The sequence below is a fragment of the Tympanuchus pallidicinctus genome, unplaced genomic scaffold (genome assembly GCF_026119805.1).
Source record: "Tympanuchus pallidicinctus isolate F22 unplaced genomic scaffold, pur_lepc_1.0 scaffold25, whole genome shotgun sequence".
Classification (NCBI taxonomy): domain Eukaryota; kingdom Metazoa; phylum Chordata; class Aves; order Galliformes; family Phasianidae; genus Tympanuchus; species Tympanuchus pallidicinctus.
In genome coordinates, this window is record NW_026294742.1 from 4634925 (window position 1) to 4649034 (window position 14110).

A 14110-nucleotide genomic window follows, 5' to 3' on the forward strand; every position below is an offset into this window, starting at 1 on the left:
CAAGTCCACTGCCTGTCTGCAGAGAACCACTGATCCAACATAAGGTGCCCTTTGGGATCCATTTTTCAATTTCTCATTCCTTTTTAATACATTAAACATCTCTTCCAATAAATTCCAAGGCCAAAATAAAACCTCATCACCTAAAAAATACATGACAAGAGACCAGCATGTCAGAAGACCTTCCAAAAGAAAAGGAGCAGAAGAGATTGAAGTATCGAAAGTCAGCAATTACAACAGCATGAGGGTCTGTCACAAACATTTTAATGATATGTTTTGTCCTTTGCTCCTGAGGGTTGACCACAAATGGCAAACTGTCCATGACCTCAGGGCACAACCCAGAATCTGAGTTTTTATTACACTAAAGGCATTTGTTCTATTGTTTCTGTCCTGGAGCTGGCAACTCAAATGCTTGCAGGGGAATGAATCGAGAGATGACAGCACAGCAGCAAGCAGTCTCCATTTTGCTGAGCCTTTGGAAAATCCTGGTATTTTTTGCCCATTTCTAGGCATCTGTGTGTGTCATCAGCCACTTAGCAGTTCCACTCTCAAAGTTCTCAAATGGTCAACCACTTCCCATTTAAAATTCATCTCAAGCGTAGACAATATTCCTGAATAAAACTTCAGCAAAAAATGTTTGGGGGTTAAGAGAAGAAAGGAAAGGTGGGAATAAACATGTACCTATTTCTAATGTTTTCATTTCATAAAAAGAAAGCCTTCAGTCAGCTCTCTTGTCCTTACAGTAAACATAAAAAGCGAACTTTTCTCTTACTGAAAGCTCAAGTATATAATGAGATTTTCATTCCAGTTGGGGAATTTAAAGATCTCCCCAGGCTCTGGACCAAATCCATACATCTAGCAGTAGAACTTCAGGAAAAAACACCACCCAAACACATCAAGTTGTATAGTACTTAACAGCAGAAATGCAAGTAGCCAAGACACGTTAGTACTGTAAAGAGAAGAAGCTATTCAGTTACTGAGAGATGGAATTCCCATTTACTAAGCATTTCAGGGTAAGGTTCAAGGGCAACAGCTAGATGTGAATGGAAGTATGCAAACATACACATTCCAACAGTTTTTGCATCCTTTGCTGTTTTCAACTGAAAAAACAACTAGAAATGCTTATTTTGCTTCATTATTATATTATCATTTTGTGCTGCAGTACAAAATGGTTTCCCACTTGAGCTACAACTAATCAGAAACAGCACAACCAAGAAAGAGAGCCTTGAAGCTCCAAAACAACTCTCTGCCTTTTTATTGTGATGCATATGTTGCTCAAGCTCACAAAATCTCCCTTATTACTTCATCTTGCACAGGGTGACTTGGTGAACTTCCATCCAAAACAATCTCCAAAAGCGTGTCTAGATTTACCCCTCCTTTCCATTTTCTAGGAGGAATGTGGATTGCTATTGCACTATTACCACAGAAAAAAATGATTTGATTGCACTCGTATTCTCTTTAAAGAAGTCACTGTGAATGCATCTGTTCAGTGTATTCCATATATGATATCAACAGAGGATTCAAGTGGGCATTATTTGAAGGCTGTGGCCATCCTCAGCTATTTGAAGTTGCTCAGTCTTTACTGCACAGATCTCCCGAGAACTGCCCACCACACGTACTGACAAACCACATGCCTAAGAAACCCAACTCTGCAAAGTGGAGAGCAGTGGTTAAATTAAAGCATCACAGTGATTTACAGTCGTGGATGAACGTAAGAAACTTCTCACAGGATCTTAAAGGCAACCAGAAGTATGGAATGTAGATGGGCGGCCAAGCAATACGCTCCAGCAACGAGAAAATTAAATTAAAAAAATGAAATAAAAAGTCTTCTTTTTACTTTAGTGACTACCTGTAGCTTTGTTCCGTACTCACTACGCAGAGACACATGCTGGCAAGGTGAGGATCAGGTCTGCTTTGCTGTGCTTGCCACTTTGGAAGGAGCTCCGAATGTTACAAACACATGAAAACAACGATCCTCATCCTCGACAGTTCTCTGATGTTCCAGTTTGCAGGCTGGCTCAAATTTTACAGGAATTACTATTCATGTTTCCAACATTTCTGAGTGACACTAAAATATAACCCAGACGCATGTGTTAAGTGACCCATAGGGTCTTTCCCTTCCATACAAATCTAATGGTTCAGGTTTTAAGAATTCCCCAGCTCCCACCCCCCAAAGATGCAGGGAAGGCGTAGTGAGGTTGGGGAGGACACCTTGCAAGACTACATAAGAAATACAGCGGGTTTTTTTTCCAGTTAGGTGTAGAGATGACAGAAGTAAAAAAAAAAAAAAAAAAAAAAGACAGGAAAAATAGTAACATAGGTTAATTCATTTCAACATCTTCATCAACACAGGTGCCAGGTGCTCTTTCAGCTGTGGATCAATCTGAATGTTGCTCAGTTCTTTGATATTCAGGATCATCTCATGGGCTTGGAAGAAAAGCTCCTTCCCCACAGCTTCCTCCACCCGCCGGCGCCACTCCATCAACCTGGGCCTGTCTTCAAAGATGTCACAACCAACTCCAACAGGCTGCAGAAGGCCAGAGAGAGCGACAAACAGTGAGACACTCTGCCGAGACAACGGGCATCAAAAATGTTACTGCAGGTACGGGTAGGAGAAAGAGAGGGGAGGAGCTCATAAAGTTCTATACGTTATCTCTAGAGGTCAAAAATAAAATCAGGATGCAACAGGAAGACATTCTGTGAGGAACAAAAACAGAGGAGATCTGTTGCAGCCAGTTTCTTCTTTTAAAAAAACAACTGATTTTCTGAACCCACTGCTGCCTTCTACTCCTTGTCTTAGTTGTGCTGAGATATGCCCTTCCTCCTAACCAAGTGTTACCATATGCTGCATCCCTCCCTGCCCAGCAGCATGTTTTCCTTTCATTACCATAGCCCAGCACTCACTTGCATCAGCTCCACAATGGCCACAAGATCTGCCAAAGAAATCTCGCTCCCGATGATAAAAGCCTTGTCCTGCAGAAACCTCTCCTCAAATTGCTTCAGGGAAGCAGACAGCCCCTCCATCACCTCCTGCAGCTTCTCTGAGGGCAGCGGTTGCCCTGTGAAGAGGGGAATCAGCACCTGAGCAGAGAACGAGCACAGAGCATGGTCAGCTGTCTTCTCATGGATCTAGTGGTAGTCATTAAGTTGCACCTGATGAGATACACACGATTGCCACTGGTGGTCACCTGCAGTCCCTCCGGGTGATGGCAGCAGGCCATGGTGGTGGCTGTGGTAGGGAGTGTAGCTGGCAGAAGAGCAGCTGCCAGGAGGGCAGGGTGGGTAAGTGCCCTTTTTATATCACTCTTTCTAAGGCGTCCCAAGAATCATTCCTTATACTATTAGAAATGATTCCAGTCAGAGCAATCATAAATAACAGACTTGGTCTCCAAAGACTTACTGGCCCGGGGGGTAGCAGCCTTTCAGTGAGATTTGTCACCATTCACAGAGGTGTATATACCACCAGAGCCACCAGTATTTCACAACTATACCTCCTCTATATATGATAGCCAAAGAAATAGTTTATTTTCAGGAAAAGAAAAAAAAAAGATATAAATTTCCACAGGGGTGGTAGATAGACTTCCTACTTACTGCTAGTATACTCAACAAGTTCATGTTGTGATTGTCTAATCCAAGCCACTTTTTTTTGCCAAGTGCATTTAGGGTCTGTTTCATCAGAAAATTCATGGCCACTTCTCTTCCTAAATGTTTCCAATTTCAAATGATGGGATCTCCAGGTATAGCCATTAGGAAATGGTATCTCCTTTTCTGTATCTCAGGGCAGTTTATCTTCTCACTAAACCAGTAACTGTGCCTTCTATTACACAGTGGCTTTATAAGTTTCCAAATTTTCAATTATTCTGATGACCTTTCTGTAATTGAGTTATCTAACTAGCAGCAATGAGATGGATTTCTTCTTGGAGCACTGCAATGACAGCCTGCAGAGACTTGAAGAAACTGATGTTTGTAGGAGTCTGACTCATATTTGTGCTGCTCCTTTGGACTCTCTTGCCAAAAAATCAAATGTTAATAAATCAAAATTCTAAGTGAGTGATATGTTTTGTTAGGCACAAACATGGGTGGACTTCACACAGGAAGAGTGACGTTCTTCTTACTGGCAACCCTTATTTCATCTAAAATCCTCTGCTACAATCATGCTTGCAGGGATGTATTTGCACCTGGGCTTCCCTAAGGATAGCTGCATTAGGTTTCTGATGAGTTGGCTGGAACCAGTTGTCCAGCAGAATCACCTGATACTAAATGATTTTCTGCTTCAGAGTGATTCCATTAATTTTACCCAAACATAAATTGATTTGACCACACTGAATAAAGAAATACTGCCGTTCTCCCTGTATCTCTGTTCTACCCATCCCTGAGCTCATTTCAGAGGAGTACGTAAGCATTCTGGAAGCAAAAATCTCCTTCTGGTTTTCCACCCTGATGGGACTACAGAGACCTGATGTGTGAAGAACACAAACCTTTCAGTTTCCAGCAACAAAACACACTCTTGCCAAAGAAGCAAAAGGTCTGTGCATACTCTGCACAGCTGTGCAGGGAGGGGGAGCCCTTGGAGGCAATACCCAATCTGTTCTACATTTGCTCACAAATCCAGGCAATAATAGGCGTGAGGCTTTGAGACCTTCTGGATCAGAACTACTTTAAGGAAACAAACAGGCAAACAAAAAACCTAGAAAACAAAACAAAAAACAACACAAAATGGCCAAAGCTGCTTTTGCCAAATCCTGATGTTGAGCAAATAGCTCTCTGACATCTCCTTCCAGCTAGGAATGGACTAGATTTTTTACTTCATTGGGACAAACTCTTTCGGTTCAGTTTTCACCCAGGAAAGCATCATTTTACTCTCATCTTAGTATCCAGTCTCCTTACCTTGATCCACATGGTCTTAGGAGCATTAGCCCGGATGTTAGCATGATGCCATGACAAGTATTCATCTACCTGGGCCCGTTTTTTTATGTCTGATGGGTACCAGTGGTCAGGAGTGTTGTACTTTCGACTCAGATACAGCAGAATGGCAGTGCTGCTCAGACATTAACGAGACAAAAAAGAGGTCAGGGAATGTCACAGAATGCTTTTACCTCAGACCAGCTTTATCTGTCCAGCTATTAATTTGGCCTTAATAACTAAGTCAGACAAATAAAAGTAGCTCTGTAGTTTTCCTCGTGTTTTATATGCTTTAAACAATTCCCAGATATGTTTATAACCCTAATTTGAGGTAAGTGCTTTCAGTGAAGATCAGTTAAGCCAGGAGATTTGTTTACATTGTGAAAGATACTGCAAACAGAAAATGGAGATGAGGTTATAGTATTACAAATAACCAAGATATATAAGGTACATTATAGGTATGAAACTTTGCAGAGACCTTTCCAGTCTTGTGGTGCTCTTTGGAGAGCAAGACATTGGAAATAAAAAAAATATCATCACAATAATTTTCATTAAGTCAGGACATATATATGAGTTGACAATATGTTAACCCCTTCTGATTGAGAAATAAGGACATGGTGGAGGAAGCAAGCATTTGTGACACCAACTTAGGCAGAAAACACTTGCTTCTCCACAAACAGACCCAATGGCCAGCTGAACATCCATAATTACAAAAGCTCCTGTCAAAGGAACATCTTTCTAATGACTTCAAGTTGTTCATCTCCAAGTATGGCTCATGTCCACCTGAAATAATGCGTATCTTTAACTGCTCTGAAATTATCAGAAATAATGCTTATCATAAATGTGCATATTGGTATCTAACTTTTAAGAACAAAGGAGCTGAAATGTCAAAGAAGACTAATCTTTCTAATCTTTCCTATTCATAAATGCTTACTGCCAGTTCTGAGTCATTCAGAGGGAATGACACCCCCTAAACACGATTCGTATTACTGGTATCCAAGGAACTCCGAGGGTTGAGTTCTCACCATTCTGCCAGGGTGAAGTCTCCGTCCTTCAGTGCTGGTACTTTCTTCAAGAGACTGATTTTGCCAGCCCCTTCACTATTTGATGGCCCTGAGAATATGAATGGACAAGTCAGAGGTTAGAATTGTATCCACCACCTGTAACCAACTGGAAAATCTGTGAACTCTGCTGTTTCTTTTCCTATGTTGTATTTTGAAAATGAAATTGAAGAGCCAATGCAAAAGCCATCTACAGCCTGCAGTCTGCTCAGCCATGTCACACAGCAAGGTGCAGTCCACTTCTACCCAGCAATTCAGTTGTTTGTTACCAACAATACTACCAAAACTTTCTGAAAAATCATTCCCAGTGAGGCATCTGGAAAACAGACGAAGATATTGGTTCTGAAAACACTAACTTGACTTGAAATCTTGTCCTATGGTTTCAGAAATGGGGGGAAAAAAGACTTAGATAAGCACAAAGTGTGGTCTGGAAAGGCTGAGTTTGCATGCAGAGCAGCCCAGTGAGGGCAAACAGAAGCCACTCCTGCTCCTTTTTCCAACATACAACACCAACACAGAGTCATTTTCCTTCAGTTCGTTAACAAGGCTGACACCAGTTGGGATGGAGTCGTGATGGAAAGTGATTTAAAACCTTTGTGCCCACAGAGATCCCTGCAGCGGCTAATTAATCCAACACTACCAGGGTGGCTTATAAGACTCATGGAGCAGAATCCTTCCCTTGTTTGACTCCAAAGAGCAGAGGAAATCAATCATTCCCAAAGAAAGCAAATGCTGTCAGCAGAGTTGATCCCTCAGCAGACATGCAGCAGAGGCTAATTCCAGCTCTTGCTGGGATGGGAAAAACATGAGTATCAGCAGTATAACAGTGAACTTGCAAAGTAACTCATTCTGCCACCAGGGCCAATCACCGGGGTCAGAGAAGCTCTGACACCTCTATTCTGCATTACTGCCAGCTATAAGCCAGCAAATAAACCTCCTGTGTCAGGAAAACATCAGAGGAAGAAGCCAGCCCATAAGAGAGTTTGAACTCCACAGTCACAGGAGTTTAAAGGCATTCATAGCTGCCTATCTAATCAAGTTTTCAGTTTCTCACTGAAGGCATTGAACTTGTGAGTCAGCAGTTAAATGCCAGGAGATTGCATAAAACTCCAGGAACTGGTACAAAAAAAAAGCTTGAAGGGCTTTGTTTACTTTGTTTGTCTTACATGCTTTCTATAAGGAGATGTGCCAGGCTGCAAATCCTGATCAAATCAAACCAGTGTGACCAGCAGAAGTTTTCGTAACAAAAATCCCTTCTATCCAAAAAGAAAAAAAAAAAGAAGTGCTGTTAACTAACAAGGTTCTTCATCCCCAAGAACCATTTGCTGCCGTACAGAAGGAGGTGCTAGTGGCTGCTTTAATGGACAGTGTGAAACATCTCCAAGCAATAAAAAAGACTTTGGACTACTAGGTTTATTTACAGCTGGCTGTGAAAGAAGGGATGGGAAAAAGCAGGATTCCTGCACTGCAACTTAGAGAACACTGCAAAGCCTCTGACAACTTTCCCAGCACTGACTTCACGTGAGATAAACCAAAGAGCAAACATTACTGCCCTATTCTCACTGCGAGCTGACTCGCCCCTGCCTTGCTTCTTAGAGAAAAGCTTTTAACTTCCCATACAAGTAGCTTCACTGGAGAGCAAGGCTCACATCCATCTGCTGTCTGCAGGGATTTAATCCCACTTCTCCTGTGGGCAATGTTTCTAGCTGCCTGCAGTGACAATGTTTAGCTCAAGTTTAGCTGGGTGAGAGGTTCTATGTGCAGAGCAGAAGCAGGCAGCAGTGTACAAAAGCTCAGAATAAAGGGTTTCTAAAGAATTGGAGCCTGACCGTGTGAGGTAACAAGCCCTTTAATTGAGAAACTTGAGCGTTAAAAACACTCCTAGAAAATCAAGCCAGTTGGCAAAGCACAAGGGACCTTTTGTCTATGATTTATATCACAGAAAATCTGTATGGAAAATTGTGTACATCTTTGTCATCCAAGGAGCTGCTCAGGAAAGTGCTTGAGCCTGTGCATCTAGAGGGGCTCCAATAGCTAGTGGTCATCACACCCAGCTTGGGCAAGGTGTGCACAGCTCAAGCGGTCCTTAGAAAAACACAGCATAAAACTGCAAGTCAGTAGCTTTGACAAATAATGAGCAGCCAGTTCTTGGACCCAGCTGGTTGGCTGTTTGTTTATTATCCAGGGTAGCAAGCAATTGAGAAACAGTGATATGAGAAGTAAGCAGTGGGTCAGGGCAGCTGAATCAGATTTCAGCCTGTTTTCATACTGTGTCAGTCCTAACACAGCACTACAGCACGTTTGACAGGGGGCCAGCATTTGTTGCACAGACTGCACTGGCAGCACAGAGATAGCATCTGACTTGCTTTGGTTCATGCAGACAAAAAAGACCTGAGCAGAAACTCGGCTGCAAAGTGATAAAAGCTTTGTTATGAACAATGATTGGAGGTTATTCCAGTGGGACTGGTTGTTTATTGCAATAACAAAATGATCAGTATTGGTATTTGTAGTTCAGCAGAGTTCAATACTGTGCCCTTCCCAGCAAGCAGAGCCATTTCTTGTTTGTGGCCCATCTTTATTGATCCTGTGGCATTCCCTTGACTTACAGTTGTTTAACATCAGTTGCATCTGGTGTAATTAGTAATAGCAGTTAGTATACTCACAAGGGTATATATGTGCATGTATAAATAGATACGTCTATATTTATGTGTGTATATATATACACACTGTGCATTGCTGAGCTTTGAGGAATAATTTAAATTAGAATATACACTGTCAAGAGGAAAGGCAGTCTGCACACAGGAAAAATACCTCGTGCAGGGAGGATCTACTGATGGTGGAAAGAGAAGTAGACAAAATTCCACAAAAGAAATGGGGAAAAAAAATTTGATTGCCAATCTCATCCCTGCCTAATAATCTGTTCAGCCAAGGATTTCCAAGTACTGTGCTGCCCTAGGCAACAAAAATAACAAATGACTTACCTGGAAAATACAGTATGCAAACGTTCAATAGTCTTCTGATACAGCTGGACAAGTCTGAACAGCTGACTGTTTCTGAGTACACCAATCCCAGAGCAGTCACTGTCACTGTGACTAATTTGCTAGAAATGGCTGGAGAAACATTCCTTGGGGATCCACAAAAATAGCCACAGCATGGCTATGAGACAGCGCTGGGAGCTGCACGGCCCAGCCATTGTGCTCAGGAGGGCCTGCAGGGTGAGTGTTTAAAGCCACGCCGCACCTGATGAGCTGTGCTCGTCCTTCCCTCTCTGCAGGCTGAGCAGAGCTTGCAGGCTGGCAGCAGGTTTAGCTGTGGCGTGTGGCCTTGCCACCTGTTTATGACTCCCAGGAAGGATGGGACACAGTACTGTAAGGGTACAACCCTGGAAAAGTCTCTGAGCTCTGCACCCCTGCTTGCCCCTATGAGTAGGTGATCTTCCAGCTCCACTAACTCCTGCATTTTGCCAGGTTCCAGATGGCTGCATCAAAAGATGCATGGTCAGTAGGCCAAGGGAGGTGATCCTGTCCCTCTGCTCCTCACTGTGAGACCTCATCCAGACGTGGGGTCCTCAGCACAGGAGAGATGTGGAGGAGGACCACAGAAACGATGGAACACCTCCCTGTGAGGACAGGTTGAGAGACCAGGGCTGTGCAGTCTGGAGAGAAGAAGGCTCTGGGGAGAGAGGAAAGCAGCCTTCCAGTATCTAAAGGGGGTGTAAGAAATAAGGGACAGACCCTTCAGCAAGATCTGCGGACAAGGAGAAACTGTTTCAAACTAAAAGAGGGGAGATTTAGATTGGATATAAGGAAGAAGTTGTTTACAGTGGGGGATGGTGAGGCACTGCACAGGGTGCCCAGAGAGCTGGTGCTGCCCCATCTCTGCAGACGGTCAGGGCACGGCGCTGTGAGCACTGCTGGAGCTGTAGGTGTCCCTGTGCACTGCAGGCACTGGGAACAGACGGCCTTCGGGGCTCCTTTCCAACCCCAACCATTCTGTGATTTCACGTGCTTCCTCCCGCTGACGTTGCACGCCCCTAAGCACTGATGCTGCCTCACTCCTCCTCCATCCCATAGCGGCCACAGGAACACACCTTCAGCCACGCACAGCCCGACGGACATCCAACACTACGCCCTGAGCAGCCGCAGGGCTGCCAGCACCCGCCGCCACAGCGTGCCCCGCAGCGCGGCCTCCCGCCGGGGTCGCCTTACCGCCCGGGCCGCCGCCAGCCGGGCACGGCTCGATCCCGCGGCCCGCAGGAACACCGCCGCCGGCAGCTCACCTGTGCGGGGCCGCTCCGCGCCGCTCGCCGCCGCCGCCGGCTTCTTTCCCAGCACCGAGTCTGCCGAGAGCCGAGAGAGGAGCGCTGAGCGCGGGGCTCCGATCCCCGGCCCCGCCGCCCGCCCTGCCAGCCCTCCTCACCTTTGAAGAGCTCCACGTGCTTGAACTCGAACGGGATGTTGTTGGTCCGGGCGAAGATGTAGATGGAGCGGCAGGGCTGCGAGAGCAGATCCAGGTACAGCTCCAGCCCCATGCTGCCGCCGCCCGGCTCCGCGGGACGCTCTGCGGACGGAGCCGCCCCGCGCGGGCAGGCGGGGGGCTGAGCCGTGCCGGCCGTGCCCTCCTACGGGCGGGGACGCGGCGGGCGGCCCCGAGGCGCCCGGCCCTGAAGGCCCCCCCCGCGGAGCCGGGCAGCGGCAGGAGGTGGTGCTGCCGTCCCGCGACGTGACGGGCTGCGCGGAGGCCGGGAAAGGAAATGCAGCTGGCACCGCGCGTAGGGCCGCTTTAGGAAAGGAGCCTTGTGGGGCGGTGACGGCGACTGAGATCCGAAGGGGGCCGGCTGTCACACCGCTGCCCTTCCAGCCCGGGTTCTGGCCCCGCAGCCGGCTGCTCGGTCGGCACGGGCACCACGCACACCGGCGACCCTCCTTTCCCCTTCTTTCTTATATAGGATTAATGTCAGCCCTGCGTAGCCCCGCAGCGTTTCGCAGCTCCGTGGCTCGAGGACAGTGAGTACAGACACGTCTGTGACATCGACAGGGGTTGAACTGATCATAGCAAAGTCACCCTCGGTCAGACCCAGCTCTGACACCTCCTTATCAGCGCTGCCCCGCAGCTCACGTGGCACACAGCCCTGCAATCCCACACAGCCCCGCAATCCCACACAGCCCTGCAGTCCCACACAGCACTTCTGTCACACACGGACCTTTGGGAACTCAAGGAAAGGGAGCTGGGGGACAGGTGCCGTTTCACTCATGCAAAAGTTTGGGAAAAGGTTTAGGTACCAAGCAGTGAGCTCTTCTCGGGTAAATCCCAAACTGGAATACTCTCCGTTATTTATTTTGCTCTGACAGTTCCTTATCAACAGAGATTACTGTTAGAACAACCATCTGTGAGTGACTTTTGACTGTGCTGTGTCCTGACACTGCGTCTGCAGTACCATGCACTGGTTTTTAAGAGGAATTCTTCAGAGTTAGAACCACACTATAAGATTTTGTTGTTGTTGTTCTTATCCTGACTAGCTTTGAGAAGGGCTCTCTACACTCTTTAGTCCCCATCCAGGATACGTTACCCTATAAAGCCTCTGCAAAATGAAGGCTTGTAGAGTACTGTGGCAGGTGCTTGAGTTCTATCAAACTCCTTCAGAGCAAGAAAATATTAAATGCTACCAGAGCAGGGAAATGAACGTGACTGTGCCTCTGCCCAGGTAAAAGAGTTTTGTGTTTAAAATGCTTGCAACCCCCTTCTCTAAACTAGAACTGAGAAGCGCTCTCTGATCCCGGTGGTAGGCAGCAGGACAAACACTGTAGGATCACTTTGCTTCTTTTTTGGTTCATTCTTCAGTGGAGCCTTTAGTCCTGACTGGGCTTCCAAGGGCTTTTCCCATGCCTTCTGGAAATGTTCTGTCTGTCTTTTTGCTGTTGCTGACTGCACAGCATCACCCACACAATCACAGAGATGTTTTTAATCTAGTCGTGTTATATGGCATTTTATTGCATTATTCTTCTTTAGGTTTCTAGCACAGTATTTTTTTTTTAGTTCCATCACCTCAAGGAAAGCTTTTTCGCCCTGTACTTGCAGGCACTGTCAATAAAAAACGCAGCAGATGTCTTGGGATGTGTATCTGTTTTCTGTAGATTCCTCTGATTTTGTGTATCCCAGCATGATTTTACTCTAGAAATCACAGGCTCTCACTTATTTCCACATAGCTCCTGGCAAGAATTGAGGAAAGTGAGTCAAAATGGCATGTTAAGCTGTCACAGGATGCGCAACCTCTCTCCATATTCAGCTCAAAGGGGAGCAGACAGTGAACATTGCACTGCAGCAGGCAAAACTCTTGCACAACCTGTTGGGTTTGGCAGATAGAGAGAGCTGCTCTTGGGGTTTTCAGCCTTGGATTTGGAACCAGCTAAGATCAAATGACACAAATTAACCAGATGGGGGAAGCGGAGGGACAGCAGAAGGCAAAGTACAAGGACGATATGCTTTATCTCCATGATAAAAACCAACAGCAAGGCAAGTCTGTAGCAAAAGAGAATAAAAAACTTTTTTACAAATGTTAACCATAAAAGGGGGTTAGGGGTAAGGAGAACGGCCATCCTTTGCTGGATGTGGCAGGGAACACCACCACTGAGGACAAGGAAAAGGTTGAGGTTCTCGATGCCTGTTTTACATCTGTCTTTAAAAATCAGATGGATTATTTTCAGGGTACTTTACTCCCTGACCTCAAAGTCTGGGATGGGGAGCAGAGTAAAACCCCACGGTTCAGATGGAAACAGAGACCTACTATTCCATCTGGACTGTCACAAGTCCATGGGACCAGATGGGCTCCACCTGAGGGTGCTGAGAGCTGGCAGAGGTGATTACCAAGCTGCTTTCCACCATCCATCAGCATTCCTGGTCAACTGGAGAGGTCCCAGAGCACTGGAGGCTTGCCGTTGTGACTCCCATCTACAAGAAGAGTCATAAGGAGCATACAGGGAGCCACAGGCCTGTCAGCCTCACCTCTGTGCCAAGGAAAGCTATGGAACAGATGATCTTGAGTGAGATCACACAGCATGTGCAAGACAACTAGGGGATCAGGCCCAGACAGCACAGGTTCACGAAAGGCAGATCACAAGTGGTGTCCCCTGGGGTCGGAACTGGGGCATGTCCTGTTTAGTACCTTTGTTGATGACCTGGATGAGGGGATTGAGTGAACCTACAGTAAGTTTGCAGATGATGCCAAACTGGGAGTTGATCTGCCTGGGAGTAGGATGGCCCTACAGAAGGATCTGGACAGGGTGGATTGCTGGGCTGAGGCCAATGGGATGAGCTTCAATAAGACCAAGTGCTGGTCCTGCATTTGCTTTGGCTCTCACAATGGTTTCACATGCACAAAGCCTAGTCTTGAGACTCTGCAGGGAAATATATATTAAGAAAGCTCTGCTAACAAGCTTCATTTGAGGACTGTCTGATTTGGCTCTTGGCCTTTGTTGTCTCTGGTCTGTTTCTACTTGAACAGAAGCTGAGGAATTTATTATTATCATAAACAGAAAGTTTGCTCTCTACAAAAAAAGGGAGAAGTTGGAGGAGTTTGAAGTTACACAAACAGTGCTAAAAGAGGTTGCAAGGAGGGACCTATTTTATTTAGAGTGAAGCCCAGCCAGCTGGATGTGGTAAGCTGCAGGTTGCAGAAGAAAGGAAGTGGTTGGCAGCATGGCATAAACAGCCTCTTTTCTTTAGGCTCAGAACTACAGGCAAGCTGCTACGGCAGAGCAGCACCTACAGCAGTTACAGGTCAGGTGGCAACAGTGCAAACACTCTCAGGGCAAGTTACTGAGTTTGCTGGGCAGAATGCAAGAAGATAATAAAAATTAGAGAAAACAAGTTATTCTCTGCTTGTGTCAGTGCAGAAAATGAAAGCGTTTTTTGGGCAAACTTTGCTTTGCTCACTAGTGACATTTAGGATATCCTGCAAGCTGGAAGAGCAGAGAGAGGATTGACCTGCCTGGCTTAGCTCATACCTGGGGGACACGCACTGCAAACTCTGGTTCGTGGTGCCCTTTTGATCTAGAGGGCAGGTTTACTCAGGAAACTCAAATAAACAGATGGCTTATTCCCCAAAACCGCAGGTGCAGCTGAAAGGATATGTGAGACTGTTTGAGCAGCTG

The 14110-nt window shown here is 45.9% G+C and overlaps 1 protein-coding gene across 3 annotated transcripts; it reads right to left on the bottom strand.

Annotated features, from left to right (window-relative positions):
* Nucleotides 1-239: 239 nt before the first annotated feature.
* LOC128083814 (glutathione S-transferase theta-1) lies at nucleotides 240-10545 on the bottom strand. Of its 3 annotated transcripts, none has more exons than XM_052689377.1 (6): nucleotides 10380-10545; nucleotides 10240-10323; nucleotides 5925-6012; nucleotides 4885-5035; nucleotides 2902-3078; nucleotides 240-2524 (listed from the first exon to the last, which is right to left on the bottom strand). In XM_052689377.1, the coding sequence occupies exons 1-6, from the start codon at nucleotides 10489-10491 to the stop codon at nucleotides 2324-2326; spliced, it is 813 nt and encodes a 270-aa protein (XP_052545337.1). In that variant the 5' UTR covers nucleotides 10492-10545; the 3' UTR covers nucleotides 240-2323. The 3 variants fall into 3 exon arrangements, with proteins under 3 accessions (XP_052545337.1, XP_052545338.1, XP_052545339.1); XM_052689378.1 differs by having other exon boundaries at nucleotides 10240-10299; nucleotides 10380-10544; XM_052689379.1 differs by lacking the exon at nucleotides 10240-10323 and having other exon boundaries at nucleotides 10380-10543.
* Between the last annotated feature and the right edge of the window lie 3565 nt (nucleotides 10546-14110).

Bases quoted from the DNA above. Each gene is read 5' to 3' on its own strand.
- LOC128083814 (XM_052689377.1), bottom strand. From the start codon at position 10,491: ATGGGGCTGGAGCTGTACCTGGATCTGCTCTCGCAGCCCTGCCGCTCC. The intron at 6,013-10,239 runs GTGAGCTGCCGG...TCATATTCTCAG, and splicing joins CGCGGAGCGGCCCCGCACAG to GGCCATCAAATAGTGAAGGG. The intron at 5,036-5,924 runs GTGAGAACTCAA...ATGTCTGAGCAG, and splicing joins GACTTCACCCTGGCAGAATG to CACTGCCATTCTGCTGTATC.